The following is a 13,449-nucleotide window of genomic DNA, read 5'->3' as shown; positions in this document are numbered from 1 at the left end:
ATCTTTTTCTTCTGTTCTCTACTTGTTATAGTTACACAGTATTAGGGGTGTGGGCTGTATTAAAAGTATCCACTGTTCTCACATGCTCTAACACACAGTAACGATGAAATGTGTGCTGTTCTCACATTCTTCCTCTGTATGTACACATAAACAACAAGGCAGGGAAATATAAAAGGAATGTATTTTATTGTTTGGGTACATTATTGTTCAGTGTACATGTTCACATCTGAAACAAACTTTACGTGCTTGATAACTCTCCCACCCCGCAGACATCTACACGTCAATACTGATTTATATTCATAGCGGCAAGTGCTATGTAGCTCCACATAGGGGACACAGGAAGTGACATATAGCACATTCATGCGGCGTCGGAACCGCGTAGGAAATTCACAGCCGCACCGGCAGAGCTCCAGAATATGCGACTCGGCCGGCTCACGCGCGGACGCGCTTACAAGTGCGAGGGCCCGCCCAACGCTGCTTGCAGCTTTAATTATTTATTTTGTTCAATAGAGCACACACACACACACACACACACACACACTTCTAAACCTTTTTCTGCCTAAACTAAATATAAATGAAATGTATTCTGAAATTAAACATTCTAATATTGATTTCCATTATCAAAGGCAAACTTAATGTAAGATAGGGCTTGCAGTAGCAGCGGCTTGTCTGTGTGGACACTACATTTGCGAGCCACAGCAGTTCACAGGCACAGGTAGAAGTAGGCAGTGTAGCCTAATTCTATATTGCTATCTTTAATGTGGATTAGTTTTCCATTGTTTTACTGTTTCTTTCTAGTTTCTGTGAAGACGCATGTAAACGTCTGAGGATATATGAATAGAGTGGTGCTTCCTGTCAGCAGGTGAGTTTGAAACGTCTATGAAGATTCTCAGTCATCCAGGTCATAGTTATCTAACGAAGGTTAAAATCAAGGGCAACTGGACTTGGTTGAAGATACTGGAAGACATTTCGTCCCTCATCCAAAGGACTTCTTCAGTTCTGACTGACTGGCAGGGAAACTCAGCTATTTAACCTCAGTGGGGTCGTTTGCCAGGGTCATCGATACCGCTGGTTCGTTAGTGTTCCTGGTTGCTGTGACGACAGTCGTTACAGTCGTTAGGACTACCTGTGGCCAAGACTGAATGACCATCGTTGGTATCTTCACCTGAGGCCAATAGGTTACGTTTGTTGAGTTTCCTAGGAAGTGATGAAAGGACAGCATTGTAAGTGGGGGATAAGTGGTAGACCCCCTCCCCTGTTCAGAGACGGCTTCTCTACCCTGGTGTAGATGCTTCCTTGACACCTCTTTCAAACCATCCATCTTCTCTGTCTAAAATGTGCACCTGGTGGTCCTCAAACGAGTGTCCTCTGTCCTTCAGATGTAAGTAGACTGCAGAGTCTTGACCTGAGTAGCTGAGTTTCCCTGCCAGTCAGTCAGAACTGAAGAAGTCCTTTGGATGAGGGACGAAACGTCTTCCAGTATCTTCAACCAAGTCCAGTTGCCCTTGAATTTAACCTTCGTTGGATAGATGTTAACGTTTAGAAAGAGAGGCATGTTCCAGCCTCTACTAGTTTCTCATTCAACTAAAATGGACTTTGTACTTCAACAACCTGCATGAAAATGCTAAACAAATGGAGCATAGCATTAAAGTCACAGTTGCATTCGTTGCTTCATGATTCACCAGTAGCTAATTTTTCTGCTGCTTCGCTACTAGCTGACTATCAACGTCCAATCCTATTCATGGAGGTGCACAGTGTGGACATTTTAACCCGACGCTTCTTACTATCACTCTGCTGAGACGCTCAGACCAACAGCGTTAGCTGCAGAAGCTCTTTCCACCCCAACTTTATGCTTTATGGCACTGATTTAACAAAGATTAAATGTTTGTGTGTGTCCATTACTTCTCCCAGAATCTGTTTTTGCTGCTTGGATTTTTTCAGAGCTCCCACATCTATATAAATAAAGATTTGAGCGCTTCGATGCTTGTGTTTGTATTTGGTGGGCTGGCTAAGAGACTGGGCCAAACAGGAGCAGTTGGGACTGTTTCTTCTTCTTCAGAGTTCAAATTTCTGAAAGCTGACTGAAGAAGTGAAGCAGTGCCTGAGTCTACGTCAGTGTTCGGCCTTGAAGCAGCGTGCCGCTTCAAATGCTAATTGTCATGTCTTTGCTAGGGATGCTCACAGGAAAGGGTGACAAATGATGCAATTAATCCTGAGTGACACCAGCTGTGTCAGTCACAGGCGAGCAGACGAGGAGTGCCAGAGCTTACTTGCCTGGAATGAACCTGTCGCATAACTTGAAACACTTCAAAACAAAGAGAATTCATATTTCCGGTGTAATCAATATGCTTTAATACAGAATTTGAGATGGAAAACGTCCTCGTGAAGGACAAGCTGTTCCAGTGGCTGACTTTTTTTTTCTGAGGCACTGAAGGGAGGATAATGGATGAATCTCCTCTGCTTCAGTTAGCTCACCTTATACCTGAGCCGCAGACATGAAACAGGTTGACCAATCAGCTCCTTTAATCCAGACATCTCCTCGCTTGATTAGTTCCCTTGATTGTTTGGGCTGCTCTGCCACATGAAAGATTGTAATTTGATAACAGGAAGCAAATGTGCTCGCCATGCTGTTGATTACAGATCCGCAACAATGAGCTGCAGTGAGCTTTACATGCAGGTGTGGAAGATGCATGGATTATGTTCAGTATATATATATATATATATAATGTACTGTAAGATTCTGATATCTCATGAAAGCAAACATTTCTGAAGTATTTCTGATGTATAATATAATGTGTAACAGGATGACAAGGGAACCTTTCAGCCCAGAATGATTCTAAGTGAAATGTAAAAATCTTCTGCATCCCTATGACATTTGAATTTGTCCAGTACTGTAAAATTCACTGTCCATCAAACTCAAACCTTAGAACCTTTTTAAATTTAATCCTAAATGTCTTGTCATGACTCACTGAGGACCGCTTCTGATGGCAACCAATTGAAATGGCCTACACTGAGAGAGTGGTTTCTAATTCTAATGTGTTTTGTGTGTTTTATTCAGGGGTGTAAAGACCGTTTTCCAAGAGTAAAAATCAGGATGGAGTGAGTAAATGGACTGCATTTATCTAGTGCTTTTCAAGTCTACCGACCACTCAAAGCACTTTACAACTCATGCCAACATTCACACATTCATAAAATACACCAAAAAAACACCATAAAAATGAGTACAGAGAATGGAGAAAATGGTTCACCTTTGTACACACACGTTTTGGTTTTGTCACACTGTCCTGACTCAAATTAATTCTCTGGAGGGTTACCCTGACCTACACCATAACCACTACATACCCAAAACCAACCTTTTCTCTAACCTTAGTCAAAGTTTAATTCTATTCTTTACTTTAAAACCAATCTTAAGACTAAAGGTTAACCTTGTGGGGACCGAATGTTTGTCCCCAAATGTAGCATGTGGGAAGAGTCCCACTTCCCACTATGTAAGTATGTGTTTAAATCAGTGTTAAATAAAAGACACAGACCTGTCTTGGCGGAGTGGTTGTTCTCCTCCCGTTTGAGGATCTGGTTGCATTCTTCCTGAGCCTTCATGAGCTGGACCACCACGGCGCAGTCTGGGTGGATGGCCTCTGTCTAAGAGCGGAGAATGGCAGAGTTGAGTAGCACTAAGTATGATACAAGGTTTAGCAGGGAGCTACGTTAGCGGTGTTTACACTGACATGACACGTGTCTGCAGGAATCACCGGATGAAAGACGTCTGAGCCAAACGTGACGCAACAATATTAATGTAAGACTTAAATATTTTATACAACAATACAAACTACAGTCCACTATTTAGGATGAGATTAACGAATAAATTAAAGTCTTGTGACACAAGTTAGCTAATTTAAATACAATTTAACAAAAATACCAAGAAACTATGACCAATATAAACAAGTACCTTTTACTTTCATTTGATTGATACATAAATAAGACAGGCACTATTTTTAAGAGCTGCCCAAAGCTGTTAAAATATTGAATGAATTAATCATTTTTAGTGTTCAACATTCACCCTGTCTGAACTCTCTGTGCTACTATTCATCACATTATCATGCCACTAAAGTCTGTTTAGAACACAGCCATCCAGTAGTACTTTATGTAGCTTCACACATTAAGATCAACACACTAATGCATGGAAAATCAGATACACTTTGGTAGCTGGCACATAATTCACCTTTTGCAAGTGCGGCTGATTCACAAATTCAGCTACTGTTAAAGCATCTAAATGATTCAGCAAAATATTGCTTTATAAGCATTCACACTAAACAACCAAATGAAAAACAGGGATTCAAACATAATGCAGAATACAGAAAGTTGTGCATTTCATCAAGTGATCACTTAAAAATGTATTCAACAGAATTATGGAGGCAGCCTGTGCTTTGGGCGTTTGGGAGTTTTGTATTTTCTATTTTTTTACAGAGGTCACCAGGGGTCTGTTCAGTGACACAAACAGCTATTTAATGCAGAAAGGGCATTTAAGTGACATTGTGATTGCATTAAAAGGTTTAAAACCCTTTTATGATCAATGTTGTTAAATAGATAGATAGCAAGTAAGCAGTTTGAGTATCAATGTGTCCATTACTGATGTATTGATCTGTCCATCTTTTAACGTTTTGCTCTGTCTGTCCAATGTTTATGTGAGTTTAATCTAATACACATCGTTGCCCTACCTTTCACCCCACTTGAAAACCCAGAGGGTGTTAGCGGTTCCCCTCTAGTGATGAACCTCTATACGGTAATCAGCACTCCTGACAGCTGAAACGTGGGAGTTCAGTGACTTCCTCTTAAAATCCTGACATCTACTGTCAAAGCTCCTCTGTCTTGTTGCCCTGCCTTTCGCGCCTTCTGAAGAACATGAAGAGGAGGAGGACAGAAATGTACAGAAATGTATAATCCTATAATAATCCTAGAAGGTTGTATAAATTCACATATGCCAAGAAAATATAGATTCCAGGAGTATCTCCACCCTGCAGTCAAATTATTTTTGTGCAATCATGTCACAAATCTATTTTGCTGTCATTGGAGAACTAAACCCTATAATTGCTTTGAAGGCTTGTAAGGGCTTTCTGTGTGGAGTTTGCATGTTCTCCCTGTGTCTGCGTGGGTTTTCTCCGGGTGCTCCAGTTTTCCCCACCATCAAAAACATGTTAGGCAGGTTCTCCAGTCATGGCATCTCAATCTGAAGTTTGTCCCCGTGGCTGTCCCTTCAAGCGATGGGTTGAATGCAGAGGATGAATTTCGCAACGTGTATGTAACAATAAAGTACGTTCTTGTTCTTCTCTAATTGATTTCGGTGAATGTGCTTGCTTTAAATGTGTGGCCCATCACAGGTAGAACACCTGCCTGTTGGTTGGACATATGGAGACGCTGCAGGTGAGCGTGACATTTGACCTTATCCTCTCACAGTGCTGCAGTGTCCAGGATTAACGCAAGAGGAGATGCTCACTGCTCACACTGAACAGAACACCACCTGGTCTGTTGCAGGGTATCTTTCCCTATAGCTGTCAAGTTATTGCTGTCTGACTGTCAATATGTGTGTGTCCACAGTGTGTATATGTGTTTTTCCTTCATTGAACCAGTTGTTGAGATACTACTGACATAAATAGGAGCTCTTTCTTGTGTTGGGAGTCTCTGAGTCAAAACTAAGTAAAAAGAAAGAGAAAAAGAGAATTATTTGATCAAATAAAATGTCCCTCTGTCTTATATCAACCCTGTCTTCTAAAAATAACATTTATGTACTATAAATTGTTTTGACAAATATGTTCAAACTCAGTAACTGCACCTACGAAAAAGGTTTGCATCCTTGGTCCCAGACGTGGTTGGGTTTAGACTTCTAAAACACTTTGAGGTGAAGTTAGGGGAAGTTTTGTGATTTTTTTTTTTTTGTGTGTGATTATGCTCAAAATTATTATCTCAAAATGCTAATGAAGTGGGTGGAGTTGGCCGTCTTGTCAACAATACAGCACACATCCCTGCAGCATGGACATATTTTAACCTTTGCCGAAGGAGGACATTTTTTCTTGAGATAACAAGAAAAGGCTGAGGTAGCTGACCTTTCAACATGTTGGATGGGTGGATTTTAGCCATGCTAGTGGCATGTTACTAAGAATGTCAATGTTGGTCTGTCGGCGGGTCCCACAGTTGGATGAATCCCCAAGTTTCCTACACAACACAGACCTAGAAAGCTTGGATTAGACTGTATCAGCAAAATGAATGCTCTTTTCAAAGAGCCTCCCTATTTTCCAGCAGTTCTAAATGAAATACACTCATTTTCTATTTTAAAGATTATCTGATAAATCCACAGTACCCCCTAAACACATGTGAAAAGGCTAAATATTTATACAATTTATTTAAACTGGGTGGCCCATAAACTCATCATCTAACCATTAATAGTTTATATAGCAGCAACAAATGCCTCTGTGTAGCTGGAAAAAATGTATCTGGCAGCACAGCCTCACCATGACACAGTCATATCAACCCTGCAGGTTTATGGAACAAACCTCGTTTATACAAGCAAGATAGTAGCACAGCTTGCTGTCTTATGAAGCAACACAATGTGTAATTTTACAGTTTAGTGATGTGCAGAGAATCCGATGAGGTGCAGAGCACGGCAGATGTTTTCCCAAGACGCAGAATATTAAATCAGATTGGTGTGTGTGTGTGTGTGTGTGTGTGTGTGTGTGTGTGTGTGTGTGTGTGTGTGTGTGTGTGTGTGTGTGTGTGTTGGAGGATGGAGGGGTGGCATTTGAGGATGCCCTTTAATTATTGTAACCCTCGATCCTAAATGGCAACAGTTTAGGTGGTTGCAATGTCATTTAAATTCAATCAGTGTCTTAACTGGGTGATTACAGTTGCCTCTGGCCAAGCTACCATCATTTTATATTTCACAGTAACACAAGGACAGGTAATCACCAGGTCTCTGGTGCCATTAGAGAGAGAGTGTGTGTGTGTGTGTGTGTGTGTGTGTGTGTGTGTGTGTGTGTGTCCCTTTTTAATGTTTTCAATATACCTCTTACCTCCAGTCAAGTAATTATTAGTATTCCTTCTCATTTCTATGCTGATGATACGCAGGTACATTGAATCCATCAGACCTCCTACAGCAAACTAGAAAGTTTCCCATATCCACTTAATTATCTCAACATCTACCTGATGGATTGACACAAATTCTTGTGCAGACATTCATGTTTCTCAGATGATGATTTTGAATGACGTTGGTGATCACCTGACTTCTCCTGTAGAGTCACCATAATGTTCACATTTGAAGCTTTAAGTGAAATTTCTCAACAACTGTTTCATGTCCCCTTCAGGATGAATTGTAATGAATGTTATGATCCTTATGATTTTTCAATTAAAAAAACGAATGACATTCCCCTCAGCAGACTAAGATGGTGAGCATGGTAAACACTATACCCGCTATCTGTCCTTGCACAGCCTCACAGAGCTTTTAGGATGGCTGTAGACTCTTAGTGTTGTTGAGTTGTGCCCCTTTGAAGGGAGCAGCTTCGTGTGTTCCTTTGCCACAGCTTGCATGTTATATGTCTATTAGTTGTAAGCAGTTCCACCAAAGAGTCATTTTTATCCTTGTCCAAATTTATCATTTGAAGAATTAATGATTAGATAAAGCAATTTATAAATGTATGCAGCATAACTCTTGTCTTTTTCCTATCCCAAAACTCAACTGCACTACACAACTCCCCTTCCCTGACTCCTGCCTGTGATGCCTCATGGGTGTTTTTGGTTATTTCTGTCTTTTGGGTTGATGTGGTGTGTTGGTCTGTCTGTGTTCTCCCTCTCTCCATTTATGGTTGCGGGTGGTTTCCTTTGGCTCGCCTCGCTTGGCCCAATGCACACCTGTCTGCTATCAGCCATCAGCGCACCTGGTCTGCATCTACTCCACACTATAAGAAACCAGTGCTGATAATTCCTTCAGCCAGTACATGAGGTGCTGCGTTTCAGCTCAGCTTAAAGTCTAGTTGCCTGTAGTTACTTGCTCATCCTGCCACCGTGCCTGCCTGCATAACTAACTTAGGCATCCTCTGCCTTCAGAATCACCGGCTACCTGACTTCCTCTCCAGCCGGCTGAGCTCTGTCTGATATCTTCCCCATTACCCCAGCCACTCACTCTAGCCAGCCACCATCTCATCTCACCTGCCTGTTCTTTCAATAAAAGACTTTAATTACAAACCTGCCAGTCTCAAGTCTACTCTTGAGTTCTACCTCAATCTCTGACATCAACTACCACAAAAACAACCCTTTCAATAAATCAATCTCCCTTCAAATGTATCTGAACTTTTTTTTTGCAGCATAACATAGTCAACCTTAACTGTCAGCTTAGGAGCATCTCTTAAAATTGCATCATTATTTTCATTTCCAGAAACCCTACCTGACATTGTTTCTAGAAACAGGATTACTGTGGCTCATTATTTGCCCCAAAAATCAATTAACTGCCTTCCGTTTGAACAAAATACAGTCACCAGGAAAGGTAACTCAGTGAATCTAGAAACACTGGAGCACATTTCCTCCACTTTGACCTTTCTGCACTGGTCACCTGTGGCATTTAGGATTGATTTTAAGGTTTTTAGGGCTTGTTTTTAAGGCAGAGACACGAGTTGCCTCAGGCTGGAGACAGTAATTTGACGTCAGGGCTCAAAAGCTCTGGAAGAAACCTGAGTGTCCTTCCATTAAATGTGTATAAAGGTGAATGTAATTACATACATTCAGTTAAGTACTGTACTTAAGTAGATGAGGTACTTTAGTATTATCATTTTTGCTTTATGCACATTAGAGGACAATTTTACAGATTATACGTTTTTACAGATTAAACTAACATTGTATACAGTTGCCCCACCTCCCATCAAATACAACAGTATCTCACACGGGCAATGTTATTTATGTACTCAAATGTGCCATGTTTACATTCAGTGCCAAATGATAGACATGCCAAGAGCATGCCAAACCACCAGGCAGTGATATGACCCTTACCGTAAAGCCAGGTTGGCCAATCACAGCCTAATAAAATCGTAAACATAACAGGCAGTTGTGTCAGTGCCAAATCTTTCGTCAAAAAAGCCTGCCGGATCCGTTCTGCACATGCACAAAAGTGAGTCAAAAAGGTCACCGCAAATCTGCCTATTCAAAATGATCTAACTAAATCTTTCAAATCAAGATAACAAAATGTTTTTTAATCACTGGAGATTCAACTGTTCACTATGATGTAATAGGGATATACTCAAGATATGAAAAACCTTATTCAACAGATCATTTTTTAATGTCTAATAATGACAACAATCTAACAAAGTAGCAACACAAAGGAGGCTAACCCTAGCTGCTAGCAGGCCAATGTGCACAGCTGTAGGATTAGCCGGTCGACATGCATACTGTCAACACCTTTATTTTATTTTTTTTACACTAACCTAGCTAGCTGCCTGCACTTTCGGGTCTAGACAGGGCGTCTCACACGCATGCCGAAGGGTACGTTTTGCATCAAATACTATGATCAAATAACGCTTTGTCAGCCTTTCTGAAAGCATCAGTATTGGACGCCCTGAGATGAGAACAGACGACAACACACAAGTAATTACGAACAGGCACATTTGTGGTAACCTTCTTTGACTGAAAGGACCACTTTTGCGCATGTGCAGATAGGGATCCTGCAGGCAGCACGGATTTGGTACCTACAAGTGGCACACAATCTGACATCAAACACAGCAAATAACGGCGCGCACTCTGACATCGCAAGGCAAAAACTTTACTGCTTGTTCCGCCGCCCACAAGTGGTCATAAAATAGCTTTAAATATCACTTTAAATGCAGGAGCAGTTTTTACAGTGTGGTATTGCTATTTTTACTTTATAGTTCTTCCATTACTCTTTTTTTTTACTCTACAATATTTCAGTTTTCCTAACACTGTATGTTTTCTTTGTCATATTTCCATATCTGTTTTATTATGTAATCACTTGTTGTGGACTGCTTTAAACAAAATCGGGTGATGAATTAATAAGGCAATTTGTGAACCTGTTTTTAGGAATTGATAAAAATGTTCACAGTAGGATACAATGTCAAACAAGATCAAGACAAATGACATATTTTAGGAGTATACGTGTGCACAATAAATCATTTCTGCCATGATAAATTCAATTACAGTGATACAGCAGGTTAATGCATTAGACGTCCCCCCTGCTGTCATTGATAACAAAAGTGATCTATTGTGAAAACACAGAGAGGATAGAATGAGCGCCTTCAGTCTTGATATCAATCAGAATTGCAGCAGAGTCTGAAGGAAGTAGCTAATAAAGGATGGGACAACTCATCATTAGTCTTTAGGATGGTAAATGGACTGTGTATATGTTATATAATTCCTTTCTAGTCTAGTCCCTAACTGCTCAAAGAGCATTTTCAATACATGTCACATTCAGCCCATTCACACACATTATTACACTGTAGTACAAGTAGTGATGTGCGGATCGAAGTATCAATATTTCTGATACCAACTTTTCCTGCTCTAGGATCGATACTCATATAAAAGGATCAATATCTAAACTCAGTCATTTGGAGTGAGTATGTGTTTTATCATAAGTATCTTACTGTCACCAGGATGGTTTAATTATACTCGGAACTACTTTTCCTTCCGCTTGTCAAAGTCATGCTTGCACTACGGCTCTGTGACAGAGCCCTTCACATTTACATTTCCCACCATTGAATACTGACTCTGGCTGACTGTAAAAACAGTCACGTCTGGCTGTATTTTAGCTGTGAAGGTAATAATGTTGCTCTGTGTAATGTGTGCACAAAGACAGTGAAATACCTTGGCAATACCGCAAATGTCACTAAACATCTGAGATTAAGGCTGTTACAATAACAGGATAATGTTATGAAGCGGCAGTTCTGAGCAGGATATTTTCATTATAATTAAAGAATACATCTGTAGTTTGATGTCTTGTCATTATGCAGCTATTATTTTGAATTGGTAAGGCTACGGCCTACTCCCTTATTTCTCTCAAACACAGAAACGGGAGGGGGAGGTCACATTAAACTAGACATAAAATATGTAAAAAGTATCGGTACCTGCAATACCAGCCTGAGTATTACTTGGTATCGGACAGGAATTAAGTGGTATCACACATCACTAATGCAAAGTGCAGAATGCACATCAGAAAGGTACTAATCATTCACATACATTCATACATTGATGATGCAGCCTTCAGGAGACAGTATCTTGCCCAAGGACACTTCGACATGCAGATTGGAGGAGCAAACCACAGCCTTCTGATTAGTCTGCGACCTGCTCTACCTCCTGCCCCTCAGGACCAGGAAACATATGTCACAAAATCAAATCCTCCATCATAATTTGGACTCTGATGAACCCACAGATGAACACACAGCATTCAATCCAAGTTCAAACGAGGATAAAAATAAAATAATAAAAATAGAATAAGAATATTCTTCACCCTGAATTGTCTTCAAAGTATGAAATTCAAACTGGGCATACGTGCATATGCACAAGGAGAAAATATTCATGATTTCTCTTTGCTGTTGTCTTTCTGGAGCCAAAGGCAGCAGAGTCAAGTGAGTGTCCAGTGTTAATGGAGCCACAGAGGACCCCACTGGATCTTTTCTTTTTATTTATTGAATATTTATTTGAGGTACGGCTATGTGTGCAGTTTTTCATCACTGGTTGGTCCTGTTGAAAGCTGAATGTTTCTCTCGAGATTCATGTTTCATTTATCAAATGTTATGACTTTTCTTATTAGGGCAGAAAAAAATAGCAAAACGCAAAAGTCAAGCTGATTTGGCAAAAGTCTGGAATATCAAACCACCACACAGAATAGCCAATAATGAGGTTCAATATAAAACATCCATCATTAAATCATGTGATCATCAGGGACTTGACATCACTTATGACACATTAGTCATCCAACAGGTACAGTAATTATGATCATGTCAGACAACATGGGGCAGCTTTTAAAAGCATTTCCACCTTTAAAAACATTTTTAACTTTGGCATAGATGTGCAATAAATTAAACGCGACAACTTTATTTTTCTATCGGAACTGAATCTGCAACTCACCAACACAATAAAATATCTAAATCTATATCTAAATTATAAAAATAGTAGGCTACACAATTGTTTAAAAATGCTTATGGGATTAAATCTATAACAGTTATATAATCTATCTGAAACCCTTCTCCTTTATATTCCACCATGAACCCTAAAGGAGGACATAGAATACAAGAATGAAGGAAATGACAAGTAAACAAACAAATATACAAATTAGAAAACAAGAACACTCTTCAATATTAAAAGTCAATATACTCCAGTGCCTAGATTAAACTAATCAGTTTTTTTTCTGCTTGTCAAAGCTAAGACAAAATAATCTGTAATAATACTTGTCACCTTGATCTCCTATCAGATCTTTAAAATGTAAACTATTCATGCAGGGCCAAGCAAAAAAGCTCTTTTTCAAAAATAAAATCAGTCTTAACCAGAACACGTAGGCTACATTATCTTGTTCATTATCATTATCACGTGTTATCATAAACCTCATCATGCCAATCCTGAAGATAATAGCCATAATGTTGCGAGTGAACTCACCGATTCCCACACCACCAGCTGCAGGAACAGACCCAAGTGAAGTAATGTGGCCATCCATTTCAACCACGAGCTTCCAGAGATGAACATACTGTGTAATAACATTTTTAAGGTTTGTTCACTTTGCACTGCGCACAAAAAAAGTAAAAATATATGTCCAAGGACAATATCAGTCTTCGAGAATAAGAAATTATTTCCTTATTAAATTTCCAGACCTGGAAACAATCCATGAACTGAGCCGCCTGTTGGCTGTTTGCCGATATGAATGTTGTCCGGTGCTGGAGAAAGTCCGCATTACGCGCGGAGGAGAACCATGGGGACTCGACTGAGCCAAACAAGGTGCGCTGCTCCCTGAAAAGGCAGAGAGGGAGCGGAGCGCACAGACGCAGCAGCGGCGCAGAACAGAGCGCTGACACATGAGAGAGGAAAGGATCTGGAGTAAATCTTTACCTGCGCGCACAGCACGTACCTTTGTTTACATTTCGACAGCATCATTTCCACTGTATCGTGTATGCAGATTACATTCCCAACTGAACTGCCTGTGCGTAGGGCCACTGCAATTCAGCAATGTGCAATATGAGAAATATGTCAGGTGGTTTTGTTACTGTATTGCTTCACATTGTTTTACAGATATAGTAATCCACACACTTTGTATTATTTATTTGTATATTTAGACAAAAATGTTTGTGTTGTCTTATTTGTTAGGTAGGAATGCAAAAAATGTTGTTGTACTCTCTGCAATGACAATGAAGGACTCTGAATTTGCTCTAAATTATACAAGGTTGTTTATTTGTCTTCATACAGCAGAAGGCTGCA

General features: G+C 40.1%; 1 protein-coding gene across 1 annotated transcript in view; it reads right to left on the bottom strand.

Annotated features, from left to right (window-relative positions):
• ghrhrb (growth hormone releasing hormone receptor b) overlaps positions 1–12,738 on the bottom strand; it is a 36,621-nt gene extending 23,883 nt beyond the window's left edge. The window contains exons 1-2 of the mRNA XM_046049949.1: positions 12,637–12,738; positions 3,531–3,639 (exon numbers count right to left, since the gene is read on the bottom strand). Coding sequence (XP_045905905.1) covers positions 3,531–3,639; positions 12,637–12,738 — 211 coding nt within the window. The remainder of the gene's footprint in view (positions 1–3,530; positions 3,640–12,636) is intronic.
• Between the last annotated feature and the right edge of the window lie 711 nt (positions 12,739–13,449).

The sequence above is a fragment of the Micropterus dolomieu genome, linkage group LG05, assembly GCF_021292245.1.
Source record: "Micropterus dolomieu isolate WLL.071019.BEF.003 ecotype Adirondacks linkage group LG05, ASM2129224v1, whole genome shotgun sequence".
NCBI lineage: Eukaryota > Metazoa > Chordata > Actinopteri > Centrarchiformes > Centrarchidae > Micropterus > Micropterus dolomieu.
The sequence above is the reverse complement of the archived record's forward strand: the minus strand, read 5'-3'. Positions and strand labels throughout refer to the sequence as shown.